This window comes from Parambassis ranga, chromosome 8 (assembly GCF_900634625.1).
Source record: "Parambassis ranga chromosome 8, fParRan2.1, whole genome shotgun sequence".
In the NCBI taxonomy this organism is placed as follows: Eukaryota; Metazoa; Chordata; class Actinopteri; family Ambassidae; genus Parambassis; species Parambassis ranga.
This window is the reverse complement of record NC_041029.1, coordinates 2300316-2313526: the sequence shown is the minus strand read 5'-3', so window position 1 is coordinate 2313526 and position 13211 is coordinate 2300316. Positions and strand designations below refer to the sequence as shown.

Below are 13211 nucleotides of genomic sequence, written 5' to 3'. Positions count from 1 at the left end.
GTGCATCAGAATGAAATCTCCTACCCTACCTTTAAGTGTAAGATGACAAAGCAAAGCTTGGCTAGGCTATGAACTCTTAGGAAAATAAAATACATTTATCCAAAATTAGCCAACTTATGCAGCTATACAACACCATTCTAGCTGCTGGTTCATGACAGACATGACGGATGTGACCATAAATTTGAAAAACATAAAACTTTATAGGCTCACATCTGTGTTATAATCTATCTAGAGCTGTTTTGTATGCCAAAAATCTGCCATAATTTATATTAAATTGAGTCTGTGACACACTCTGAGTTAGAACGTCGGCCGTGTCCTCGGTGCAGAGTGGACAGAGTCGAGGGGGCAGCATCGCCACATTCAACAGGGACGCAATCAGCACTGAAGCAGACAGCACTGCAGCTGATCCTGATGGACGCTCTGCTCCATTAAACAGAGATTTTAGAGCTCATGACATGCACCCACACACAATTCTATTTACTCATAAATACTTGTGCAAATGAAATACAAAATGTGTGTGTATCTCAAGCGAGGGAAGAAAAAATGAACTAATATTTATTCTACTAGGCCTATATTATATTTCCAGCAGATGATCAGAGTACACAGCAGCAGCACTGGTGTGAGAAAAATTAAAACAAAAAAGATGTTACAAAACAGGGATAATCAGGCATATATGGCGTTTTGGTGACATCTTGTGGCAGTCACAGGAAACTACACCGAGGTGTGTCGGCCTTCCCAGCATAGGATTTGACTGTCAAAGTTACTCAGCAGTAACTGATGACTAACAGTACTGTTACCTCAACATCGGTAACATCACACTGACACTAACAGGTGTGATGGCAGCTCTGGATCAGGTTTTCCAGGTAGCCTCTCTCACAATTACATTAAAGGTATGCATTGCTCATCATCTAAGAGGATGTTGTGTTGTGCTGGAATGCAGAGCATACTCACAGGTTTTAACCGCTGATAGGAGGAGAAAGGTTCTTCATCAGCTTTAGTGACCGCAGTCCCTCCACTGTGGTCACTATGAAAAATCCTCATTATCATAACCAGCAGGTGTGTCACATGACCGCTAAACTGCTTTGTCGGACAGTCACATCAGCCAAATACACAGAACAGATACAAAGTGTGCAGATAATTCTCCACTGATTTCTCCAAACTGTGACATTATTGACCTTCTGTCAGCATCATTGATTGATTCTATTGGTCTTTTTGAACAATCTATGTTCATGATTACAATCTACATGTCAGGAGTCAGGTTTGAGCCAGGGCTTTTATTTTGGTATTTTGTTGTGTTATTTTGATTCTAGTTTTACTTCCAGTTTTGTTACTTACTTCCTGTTTTATTTTGCAATCACTGATCCCTCCTCTCACTTCAGGTGTCTTGACTTCCCTTCCTCGTGTGCTCCCTCCTCCTCCCGGGGATTACCTGCTCCTCCCTAAGGTGTGCCACCTGTGTCTCGTTGTCTTCAGGCCTTCCTTGTATATCTAGTCTGTCTTCTCTTCACTCGGTGTCAGTTTGTTCTGTGTGCATGTGGGTTCCTGTCGTCTCTTTGAGCCTTGCCAGCCTTCATGTTTTGTGTAAATCAAGTGTAAATTCTTAATGCTGCAGTCTACCAGATCTGTTCTGAAAGTGTTCCTGTTTCCAGTTTAACAGGTTAAACTTCCATTTATTGATCATTGTTGCAGCTTCAGAGCAGATCATGAGGATGTAGACGATCACTTTGTGTGTCTGCATGAAAACACCCAAAGAAATGATCTTCACAGTTTGATGTGGAAGAACTTCTCTGTCTGGACCTCAGGTCCACCTGACCCCTGACCTCAAGTCCACCTGACCCCCTGACCTCATCACCCTTCATCAGATTTAATACAAGCTTAATGTGCTGGGCAGGGACCAGAAACATGGAGGCCAGACACTTAGAATGACGGGCTGTCCACATACTTTTGGTCATTCAGTGCATATTTGGACTGGATCACTATAGTGTCACATAAACAGTTTTTTATTTACATAATCTTTCTATATTATTATTACTACTACTGTTTTTTCTTACCAGTTTGAGTAAATACAACAAAAATCTTATTTTAATCCTCCCTACAAAAATAAAACACACCTGCACGCATAAAAACAGACAAATACTAAGGAAAATATCATCAGCAGCATTGAACATGAGATGCATAAAACCATGGTGGATCCTTGGTGCTTCCTAAAAGCCATCTATTCAGCTGGACACATGATACTTTATGGGATTTATATATTTATTTATAAATTCTTATATGTATATATATGTATATATATAACCCAGAAATCAAAACTGCAGCACTACAATCCAGTAAAGCACTGTCAATGTTCAATATCAGCATTATTACATGTGATGTATGTGAGGCAAAGAGAAACAATCTATCCAGAAACATCAGCATAAATATTGATTATGTGCATCATCACAGAGATTCTTATCATGAGAATAACATTTAACTTCATGCATGCCTTAAAAAAAAGCTTTATATTACAGTGAGGATGATCAAACTGAAGGTGTCTGAGTCAGTGTGCAGGCTGGATGTAAATAGCTATGATAACATATGTATTTAATTTGTCTTGTAAAGTCTGAGACACGTCAAAGATGGCCGGCTCCATGTAAATACGATGCAAACAGAAAGACAAAGGCAACAGCTGAGACATGAATGTTTTCACTTTGCAGAGGCTGTGTTTGGTCAGCCTGAGGTGTTTGTGAACACTCTCTCGCTCATACAAATCAGGGTGCAGCCAGTCCTCCCAGGGAGGTGCAGCGCTGTGAGGTGTTATTAATATTCTGTGATGATCCTCCTGCTACATCGGCTACATGGTAAATGTGGTACTGACTGCTGTAACTCTAGTAAAAACTACATAAACCTGCTAAGGGAATCAAAGCTGTGACTGAGCTCACACTAAGTTAAATTCTACATGTGCACATTCTACATGTGCTTCTTTGCTTTAACAGTGAAAATGACTCTTATGTTCCTCTTCACTCTTCATCCCTGTTGGCCCTCACTTCACTTTTCCTCAGCTTTGTCTATGGCCTCAGAGACTGAAGGTACGTCTCTCTGCTGAAGTGAATTCAAACTCTACTGTTAGTGATGCTACAGATGTGTTAAATGAGATGATATCTGCAGTGAAACTCACCTCAGTTCCGTCTTTTCCAAACGAACAGGTGAGCCATCTTATGTACTCCTCCCTCACCTGGTACCAAAAAGAAGCAGTGTTACACATGTGACACACACAAAGTTAATGTGTTTCTCTAACAAATCGCAGCTTTACATATTATTATTGCCTTGTCTCAGCTGTATTACTAGTGTCGATCAAAATGTGAATAAATCAGAGGTAATGAGAGCTGATAGACATGAACGTTACCTCTTTGTTGAGCAGACAGTGGACGATGAAGAGGAAGGTGCCTTGCTGTGAGTTGAGGAAGATGAAGAGAACCTGGAAGAAAAGGTTGGTCTGGTACAAGCCCAGAATCCACGTACAGCCCAGGATGACAAACTGGGCCAGAATTTTAAACACAATCAGCCTGGAATGACAAAAAAGACAACGAAGACGTGTGACTTTATCACAATTAGTCCAGATCTCTAACCTGGAATCTAATCTGGACACTAGAATTCATACCAAATATATATATATATAACACATTAAAACTGTACATGAGATAAAGGAGCACATACCTGGTGTCTTTGGACTGAGACACGTCACTTTTCATGTTGGCTAATGTGGGTCTCAGGCTCCACAGAGTAGCACAGAACATTGTCCAGTTCATCTTTGAAGGAAAGAAGACACATCATCTGAGTCAGATCATCCAGGCTGCAGCAAAACTAAGAACACCAAACCTGTTCTCGTCTTCTAGTCCTAATGGTGGGCTTACATTCAAGTAAACAGTCAATAGCGGTGTCTGAATTCAGAGGCTGCATCCTTGGTAGGTGCATTTGTACACAGCCTCTTTTAGCAACTGCTGGAGTGAAGTTTGAGGTCAAAAGCAAAAGCTTGGCCTCCAGTCCAGAAGGACAAACCTCTGAAGATACTGTAGCATTGAAGGACTTACCCTCTGACCAAAAAGCTACAGATCACCCAGTCATACACTGTCAGCGAGCAAGCAAACAAGTGCTGTTAGTAAAGAAAAAACCTTTAACAAGTAGTCTTGTTTCAAGTCGTCTCTCAAACTCCCCACAGACTCTAACTACACTCCAGTCCAGTCTGACCCTACTTCTGTCAAAGCAGACTGAATGTTTCTACTCACTGCAAGGATGGCGATCACAGGGCCAGTTAAAGCCCAGTTGAAATTGCGTTTTCTTGAGAGCCAGCACCTGCAGCAGAAAAAAACATCACATCATATTTATCTGGACAAACGTCTACTATAAAGGAGAGTTTGAATGAAATCATGTGTTACTGTTTGTTCTACTCACACCTGTGCTTCAGTAGCTCCGTATCCATCCGAATACACCAGAGCCGAAACGCCCACAATCACAAACGGAGTACCGTAGCCGACCAGGTAGAGGAGTGGCTTGGGGAGGCCGTCTCTCTGGATGACCTGCACCTTTGTGAGCCTCCGGACCAGCAAGTGGAGCTGCAAGGCCTCCAGCAACATCCACACAAAGCTAGCAATGACTAAGAAGTGGAGAAGCCCTGCCATGACCTTGCAGGCCAGCTGTAGAGAAACACAACAGGAATCTGTGAATCAGAACATTACAGATACGTTCAGTCTCATGAAGGACCAGCGTCTCATCTCGTACCTTATGGTCCACATATTTGTCGTTCCACAGCAAAAGTAGGTGAGACAAGGCGAGGTTGAGGCACAGGTGTAGCCGGGCTGTGTTGTTGATTTTGGGGTTCCAGCTGCACAAGAGGAAGGTCAGGATGGCCAACCCAAAAAAGAAGAGTCCAATAATCACACATATCCGGTTCAGCCATGCTAAGAAAGGATCCTCAGGTGCAGGCTGGGAATGCAGAGAGACATAATGTAAAGACATCCCATCAGCCTCAGCTTTGTACCTGAGTTGCACATGAGAACATTCATTGTCTGGTACTTATTAAAGTGAGAGAATTTTAAGGTGGACTGATGTTAAATTTCCTTTCTGGGTATCATATTGAATACATTGTGAAGTCTGACATACCTCCCCAATCTGCATGATGAGGGCAAAGGTGGAGAGATGAGAGCAGCTGCACACTGTGTAGTTTTCATTTGTGTAAGTAGCCCAGCAGCCATCAACTGACCAACCCATGTCTCCTCCTCCCCCTCTTGCTTCTTTGTCCTTGCTGTTGTCTTCCCAGTACACACATGTGACCATTCCTGAGTCAGGTACTTTCTACAAAACCATGAAAAACAGACCGAAAACATGACAAATCCCCTTTTGATAATGTAATTGGTATAAAAGTTAGGATGCTGCAACTGCACCTTTTTATGTAAGATGGTGAAATTGACCGGCTCTGTGAGATTGGTGTTGTTTATGGCGGGTAATATGGCAGTGAAAACATCGGAATACATCTCTGTCTTGTTTACTGTCTTGAAGTACTGATGGCTTAGAAGACTCTCCAACCCATTCAGTGTTAAAAAGGCAGCTGCAGCTGAACCTAGAAGCGTCAACATCACACATTAACAAACATACATTCAAACAGAAGTCATTTTTATGCTCTTTCCTCTCACCGTTGTTGGAGTCAGCTAGACCCTGCAAGTTAATGTCCATGAGGTTTCCGTTGGCGGAGAGGGAAGTGCTACTGTTCTCATAAACCCCCGGACCAATGGTGGTCAGGCTCAAATCTTCACATATGGATAAGAATGTGTTTATGTGACAATGACTGAAATTCCAAATGTTACCCACATAAGAGTGGACCTTCTCTTACCCACTGTGGGAGACCGCACTGCTTTCTCGGTTTTGTTCTCACCCAATGAAACCATGGCAGAGACCAGACGGTCTGAGATGCCGAGAATCATGCTACCGGTTTCCCCATCTCCTTCGCTGCTCACCCTGATAGACCTGGCACGGGGTCCAACGCCTGATACCTCCTGCAGGAAGTTAAAAAATTAGTGGACCAGTGAACAGAAAAGGTAAGGCCAGAATGATGTTGGATCTTTAGTACCATGGACGCAGAGAAGCTGTTAGCGACCGTCTGCAATGACACAAAGAAGAGGTAAGATAGTGTTAGATAACAGTGCATCACATAATTTTTCAGGTTTCAGGACATTTTTTTAGACAAATGAGACCTAAGTATGCGCCATCATGTAAAAGAGTGCAGAACTTAGTCAAGAGAAATTTGTTGTATGTGAGAGTGGTTTGCTTTGCCCTGTGACCTGAGCAGTGAAAGAGTCTAAGTCATGTTTATACCTAAAACCTAACAGAGCAGTGACTGTAAAAGTAATGGTTTGACACACTGTATGTACAGAACGGTGCTGCCACAATCCTTAAGGGATTCTGATGGGATCCTTCAAACACTCTGTTGGCTCCCCATTCACCTCTGCATCACAAACTCCTCCACACCCGAATATCTAACTGAACTCTTTCAGATGCCATATGCACCAACTGCAGCCTCCCATCTGAAGACCATGGGCGACATGGCCTTTGAGGCCACTGCCCCTTGTCTGTGGAATGCCCTGCCAGACCACCTTAGGGTGCCACAGATGGTGGATGCTTTAAAAAAAGGTTTAATGACCCTCCTCTTTAGGAAAGCATATCTAGCTAGGCTACTTTGATGCCAAAATGTAATGTGCATTACAAATAAAATTCATTATTATTATTATTATTATTATTATTATTATTATTATTATTATTATTATTATTATTATTATTATTATTATTATTATTATTATATGTAGATGTGTCATTTTAGGAATCAGTGGCAGTAGATTCATTATATATTCATTATATTATTTATGTGTGAGGATAGTTTTTCGTCACATACCGCTTCTGGTAAGCCATTAACTGAGTTGTTCTTAAGTTGTTCGTCCATATGGCCAAGGAAAGCTCTTTCTTTTGTCTGACCCTGCAGTGGGGAATGTATATGAAAATGATTTAATAGTCTATATTTACAGGATATGAACATTACTCAATTTTTTGGATATTAAAGGCATGCCCAAAATTGGCTAAACCACTCTTACCTCTGCAGGTTTTATTTCATTTAGAATATCATCGATACCTGTCAGCAGGTTAGAAAATATTATTTGTGACATCATTGTCATCATGAGTTTCATTATTTTGTATTTGCTCACTTTTGCAAAATGAGACGCCCAGCTTCCACAAGATCCCAGTTGAGGGATAAAATCCATCGGGACAAGAACAGTAGAAGGTGCCCGGAGCATTGGTACATACCGTTTGTTTACCACATATCCCAGGCGTCTCTGCGCACTCGTCTATATCTGGAGAGGAGAAGTCATTTTAGTAGTCATTAGATGGATTTTGCAGAGTAGAGTGTGGGAAATGAGAGCACGTACCTGTGCATGGGTTATCATAGGTGGCGATAAAGTCTGGATTGAGCAACCGAAAACCAGAGAGGCACATACATGTGTGAGAGCCTATTGTATTTGTGCAGTTAGCATTAGGACCACAGATGGCAGTGTATTCAACACACTCCTCGATATCTGTGAAAATATGAAAGCACAAATTTCAGAGACATCACAAATGGTTTTCAGTCTTCCTGTAGGCTGGAGAGGACTCCACAGTAAACATGTAGCAGCCTAAATGCTGTCTCAGACTGCTATCTGTGGAGATGCAGAGAAGAGTAATGAGTAAAAACAAACTGAATTTTCACTTACCGATACAGATGTTGGTCTCATTTGGTTCACTCTCTCTGACAGTTGGTGCAAAACCGGTTTCACATTCACAGGTGAAGACCCCGGGTGTGTTGGTGCAGATAGAATCAGGGCCGCAGACAGTTGAGTTGAAGCACTCATCGATATCTGAGGAAGAAACAATTGCCCTGTAAGTATTCATCTTTAGTTCTTTCATGGAATATTCTGTGTTCTGCATTCGGTCCAGTAGCATATCAACCTTGACATATAGGCTTTGCACTGGGTACATTCTGGAAGCCTTTGTTGCACTTGCACACAAAGGTTCCGACATTGTTGGTACACGTCCCACCATCTCCACAGATGTTTTCAAGGCATTCATCGATATCTGTGTAGAGCAATCATAAACAGACTCTTATCAAACTATAATATAACTACAAAGATAAAGAGAGACAGACTGTGGTACCTGTGCATTCGTTGGTCTCATTGGGCGGCAGGCCTGAATCTTTTGGTTCAAATCCCGTCAAACAGGTACAGACAAACGACCCCATGTTGTTGGTGCAGTTAGAGTTGGACCCACAAATCCCTGTAGTCTTCTTGCACTCGTCAATGTCTGTCAGGATTGAATGATACGATCTCAGTTTGCTGTGGGGGGACCAGGGATCAGCCCTCAGTGTTGATAAACAGAGTAAAGCTAACATTAGTTAGCCCGAACTGCTTTTCAGAGATCATCACAGTCTCACAAATGAACGCCTCATTTGGACAAAACGGCACAAGGTTATGAGTGAACGAATGTTGCCCAATGACTGACTGACATTTCTCAGATGGCTGAAAAGCCAGTGCCAATTAAGATTCAATTCAGAGAAATATCAAAAAGTGTAGTTCCTCCTACAGCCACTTGAGGGTGACTCTTAAAGTGAGACAATCCATATAGACCACCATATTAAAGTGACAAACATTATAGCAAAAATGCACATGTTTCAAGCTTGCAGAAACTGTTGATAGGTTTTGCAATGGCTGCACTTCTCACTGGTGGATTAGTGGATCAACTCTTTTTATGTGAGTGATGATCTACAGTTCAGAATTGTCCTTTGTTCAGCCACTGAATATGTTCAATTATTCTACAGCACATCGTGATGAAAATAATCCTCCTTATGGGGAAAATTACACCACAGTTCATGTACATTTCTCCACTCATCTATTTTATATAAAAACAAAAAACAATAACAACAATTTCCTGTACTTACCAATACAGCCGTATGATTCATTGTCAGGTAGGTATTTTGGGGGGATTTCATATCCATCGATACAAACACAGCCTCCATTTGAAGTACATCTGGCAAGTGGTCCACAGGAGTCTGGCTGACAGTCATAATGATCTAAACAGAGGCCAAGTGATTAGAACATGGTCATTTTGTTTAAATGGCAACTTAACTGCAATGAAAAAATCTAGATATGTTTAAATTTATTCTTTATTTAGGAATACACATGTTGACAAAGACATCAAAAAACATTCAATTAACACAGTTCAACTCACAGGTTACAAAGCCCGTAGCATAACTTATCACACTTTGCAGGTTGTACACGTAGAATCCTCCAGGACACAGAACAACACTCACCGAATGACTGTACGTATTACAAGTACTGTGATAATAATAAGCAGAACCAGTGGAGGCTGTGGACTCGTTAGTTGGTAGAGTAAATGGAACATATAGGATATATGTTGTCCCGCCACAATAGTAATTATTTATGCAAGTTTGAATGACTCTGTCTCCTCCGATCCCTTTGAAGCGAAACCACTGGTTGTAAAGATGTCTATCATCTTTGGGATAGCCGGTGAAAGACGTGGAGGTGAAATTAATGTTGCGCCATGTCTCGGTTATGTTGATGTATCCATCACAAGAACCTGCAAGTAACAAAAAGGAGGTGGTTATGGCTGCCATAATGGTTATTTCTCAGGATTTTGGAACGTTGTTCTGTTTGTGTCTGTGTGCAGCTGTGAAAATGAGCCGTACCAATAGGAAATCCACAAGAGACATGAAAACCTAAGAAGAAGAGAAACATCAGAGAGCGGTGAAGATTCAAAAGCAGGACAAGAAATAACTAGACCACATTTAGATGGTAGTGCTTTTTTAAGTCATTAATAATCATTATAATTACATCCTATTCGATGTAAACCATAGAATTAGCGGCACTAATTCTAAATTAATTCTTACTGGTCAGAAATTCTTTAGAAAAAAAGTAGATATTTACTCACCCAGGAAAAGTAGCGTGATAAAGATCATCTTGACTTCTCAAGTCTGCAGATTAGTTCAGTGTGAAGTTGACCAAACATTACATAAGCCAACGCTGTTTTTAAAGGGTGATATGCAAATGAAACGAACAATGCAAATCCACCGACTTAAGGTGATAAGAGAGACGAGGAAGGAACTTTCCAGCCTCCTGAGTGGAGGTGCAAGCAGTTAGAGGCATGGTGTAGTGACTCTTTAGAGATAATTTTTCCAAATATTACTGTTGAGGTGTTGCTGAATGTTTGTCATTGAAAAAACTTAAAAATGGTGATAGGTTTGTAAAGATAATGTCTATTTGAACATTTTCTTTGATGTTGTGGGGTTATGTAGCTGCCTTAGCAGTATAGCTGTCTTTCTGATTGAACTTTGCACTGGAGCACTGACTGAAATTGCCCTGTGTCCTTATTATACAAACAATTTAACTCCCATATAACTCTCAATGCTGTGTATTTATTACTAATAGTAAGAATTCCTTTATCTTTTGTGCATTTCATTCATTCATTACTGCAGCAACTGATTAACATACTGTACGTTTATGTCACATCATGCTGTGGTTCTGCAAGAGGAAGCATCCTGATGTGCCTGTCATGGTCTGATGTGCACTGACAGCAGGACCTCTGTGCCTCAGACCCCCCATGTTGTTGGGGGGAACTGTCTGTGGAGGATGCTCATCATGTCCTTCAATAAGACTGTGACTGTGGTTTATGTTTATTAAAGCCTCAGTCTGATATTTATTGCCTATTTTTGTACTACATAAAACAATTTAAACAGTATTTTGTTTTAAAAGCCTAAATTTAAATGTTACTCCAACATGACCTGTTTGGTGTTTTAGTTTCTACAGCTTGAAAAGCAGAATAAAAACACTTATCATGTCAGCCGATGCTACATGTAAGTCATGCTATTGTTTACGCCCAAGACGGATGGCGGTTTGTTCTTTCCGCTGTCTGCGGTGCACTCTTTTTACCTCATGTGAATCTTAGTGCCGAATGGTTAAAATTACGTAGTGATATGCAGTTACTAACTAGTGCCATAGTTGTTTATTTGTAATTTAATTTTTAATAGTTTTACTCTATTGCTCTGTTGCTAACAGGGGGGTCATCCAATCAGCTACCACAGATTTGTTTGAAGGCGCCTTCCTTTGTAAACGGTTTAATTGGTGTCCTTCTGGATGTCAGATAACTGCCTTTTTTAATGTACACATTTAGACAACACTCACTGTTTTAACTATTTACACATTACTGGATTATTTTCTGGAATAAAAAAGGATTCGCTTTGTTTTGTTTTCTAATTTCAGGACTTGTGATGTATCATCACCTGCTCAGATTCCCTTTGCCTCATAATACAATAATAATAATAATACAGCAGTGTCCTGCTTCAGTACAGAACAGTCTGAAACAGAGAAAGTATCCAGTCAGCAGCAGCTCTGTTGATGTCAGAGGTCAGACTGGTATGAGCTGATGGAAAGACAACAGGAACTCAGCACAGCAGAGGTCTGCAGAAGAACATCTCTGAACTCACAACAACCTAAAAGCAGATGATTTACAGCACAGAAGAGACCACCGGCTGCTGCTCCTGTGAGAGACTCATCTGTCTGCCTGGTCTGATGAGTCTGCTGCCACATTCAGATGATCATTCACACCATGACAGCATGGATCCAGCCCTGTGTCAGCGGCTCAGGCTGCTACTGCTGCTACTGTAATAGTATCAGGGGAGATTTTCTTGGTACACTTTGAGGCCTTAGACCCAATTGGTCCTGGTTTAAAGACCACAGTCTGCCTGAATGTTGCTGCTGAACATGTCTGTCCCTTTATGAGGACAGTGTACCAGCTTGTGATGGCTGCAGGATAACACACCATGTCACAAAGCTCAGATCATCACAGGCTGCTTTTGAGTCAATCAGAAAGGAAAAAACTGAGGAACCTAAATAGAACCTTGGGGTACTCTACAAGCTGTTGAACATGACAGTGAGATCCAGTCACATCATGGTTGTCAGCAGCTGTATACGGCTAACATGTCAGTGCTACACTGAGAATTAAGGCAGTTCTGGAGGCAAAAGAGGGGTTCCAACCTGCGAGGAACGTGGACCTGATGAAGACCCTGACCACACATCGACACAATTACCAAACACAAAACAAAACAAATCAAAATAAGTACTCACAGGTCAGGTATCCCATGCTGCCCACCTGGTGCTGTGATGGTTTATACACGTAGAATCCACCCGGACAGAGTGCCACACTCACTGAAATACTTAGACCTTGACACGAGAAATAGTAACCATAAGCAGTCCCTGTTGTTGGGGTCAGAGAAGCATTGGTTGGATAAGCAAATGGAATATGAATAGTGTGATATGTGCCACCATGATTGATTGGCACACACTCTGCGACAACTCTGTCTCCTCCAATCCCCGTGAAGCGCCACCATTTATTCAGAAGGTTGAAGTCATTCTTTGGATAGCCGGGGAAAGTTGTGGAGGTGAAGGCTCGGTTACGCCACGATTCAGTTATGTTGGTGTATCCATTACAAGAACCTGTAATTAGAATTATTGGGAATATGTGGCATCACAGATGACAACTTTTATGTTTCGCTCAAAGTGAAAATGTTTCATACCGGGAGGAAACTCAGCCAGTGCAGGAAAAATGAGAGAACCTAGAACAAACAAGGTCGATGAGAGGAGAGGAAGAACATCTTCTCAGAAAACTGTAAAAATGTGCAGTTCAATTAAATCTGCAACACAATAAACATTAAACAATGAAATACATACTTAATCACAAGATACATAGGGTGATAAGATGTTTAAAAATATACATTTTTATTACTTTTAGTAATAAAACAATAAATGATATGGTTCTAAAAAAAAAAAGGACTTACTGACGAGGAGGGACAGAGCACAGAGCTTCATGATGGAGGATGATCCGCTCATCAGCCGTGACTGTTTGCTGATTCCACTAAGAAAAAAAATGTTGCTCCTTCTTTGCACATGATGCAAATATAATCAATTAATCCACCCACTGACCTCCTTTAATTGGAGCTCTGCTACTGTCACATGACACATTACAATGTGTGCATTTGTATTGTATTTGTATTTAAAAGCTGAGCTGAGAGTGAGCATCAACTGTGTGGGATTAATTTTTTAACCACCTCACAGGATGAGAGGCTTCTGTGGAGGTTTATCTGT

General features: G+C 41.2%; 1 protein-coding gene across 2 annotated transcripts; it reads right to left on the bottom strand.

The window, feature by feature from the left end:
- Positions 1 to 2436: 2436 nt before the first annotated feature.
- Positions 2437 to 12974, bottom strand: LOC114439354 (adhesion G protein-coupled receptor E2-like). Of its 2 annotated transcripts, XM_028411244.1 has the most exons (24): positions 12905 to 12974; positions 12644 to 12682; positions 12413 to 12563; positions 12195 to 12323; positions 8993 to 9124; positions 8212 to 8358; positions 8008 to 8133; positions 7773 to 7916; positions 7452 to 7598; positions 7230 to 7376; positions 7119 to 7156; positions 6923 to 7003; positions 6104 to 6133; positions 5867 to 6029; positions 5670 to 5783; positions 5421 to 5596; positions 5140 to 5331; positions 4759 to 4962; positions 4432 to 4673; positions 4266 to 4332; positions 3697 to 3788; positions 3386 to 3545; positions 3158 to 3214; positions 2437 to 3081 (listed from the first exon to the last, which is right to left on the bottom strand). In XM_028411244.1, exons 4-24 carry the CDS (start codon positions 12208 to 12210, stop codon positions 3028 to 3030), a joined length of 2529 nt encoding a protein of 842 aa, XP_028267045.1. In that variant the 5' UTR covers positions 12211 to 12323; positions 12413 to 12563; positions 12644 to 12682; positions 12905 to 12974; the 3' UTR covers positions 2437 to 3027. The 2 variants fall into 2 exon arrangements, with proteins under 2 accessions (XP_028267045.1, XP_028267046.1); XM_028411245.1 differs by lacking the exons at positions 12195 to 12323; positions 12413 to 12563; positions 12644 to 12682; positions 12905 to 12974 and adding an exon at positions 9283 to 9503.
- Positions 12975 to 13211: the final 237 nt, after the last annotated feature.

Excerpts from the sequence above, each read along its gene's own strand:
- LOC114439354 (XM_028411244.1), bottom strand. Across the intron at positions 8,359-8,992 it reads TGAATCATACGGCTGTATTG|ACATTGACGAGTGCAAGAAG; the intron begins GTAAGTACAGGA and ends CAATCCTGACAG. Across the intron at positions 7,917-8,007 it reads TGCAAAGCCTATATGTCAAG|ATATCGATGAGTGCTTCAAC; the intron begins GTTGATATGCTA and ends TTTCTTCCTCAG.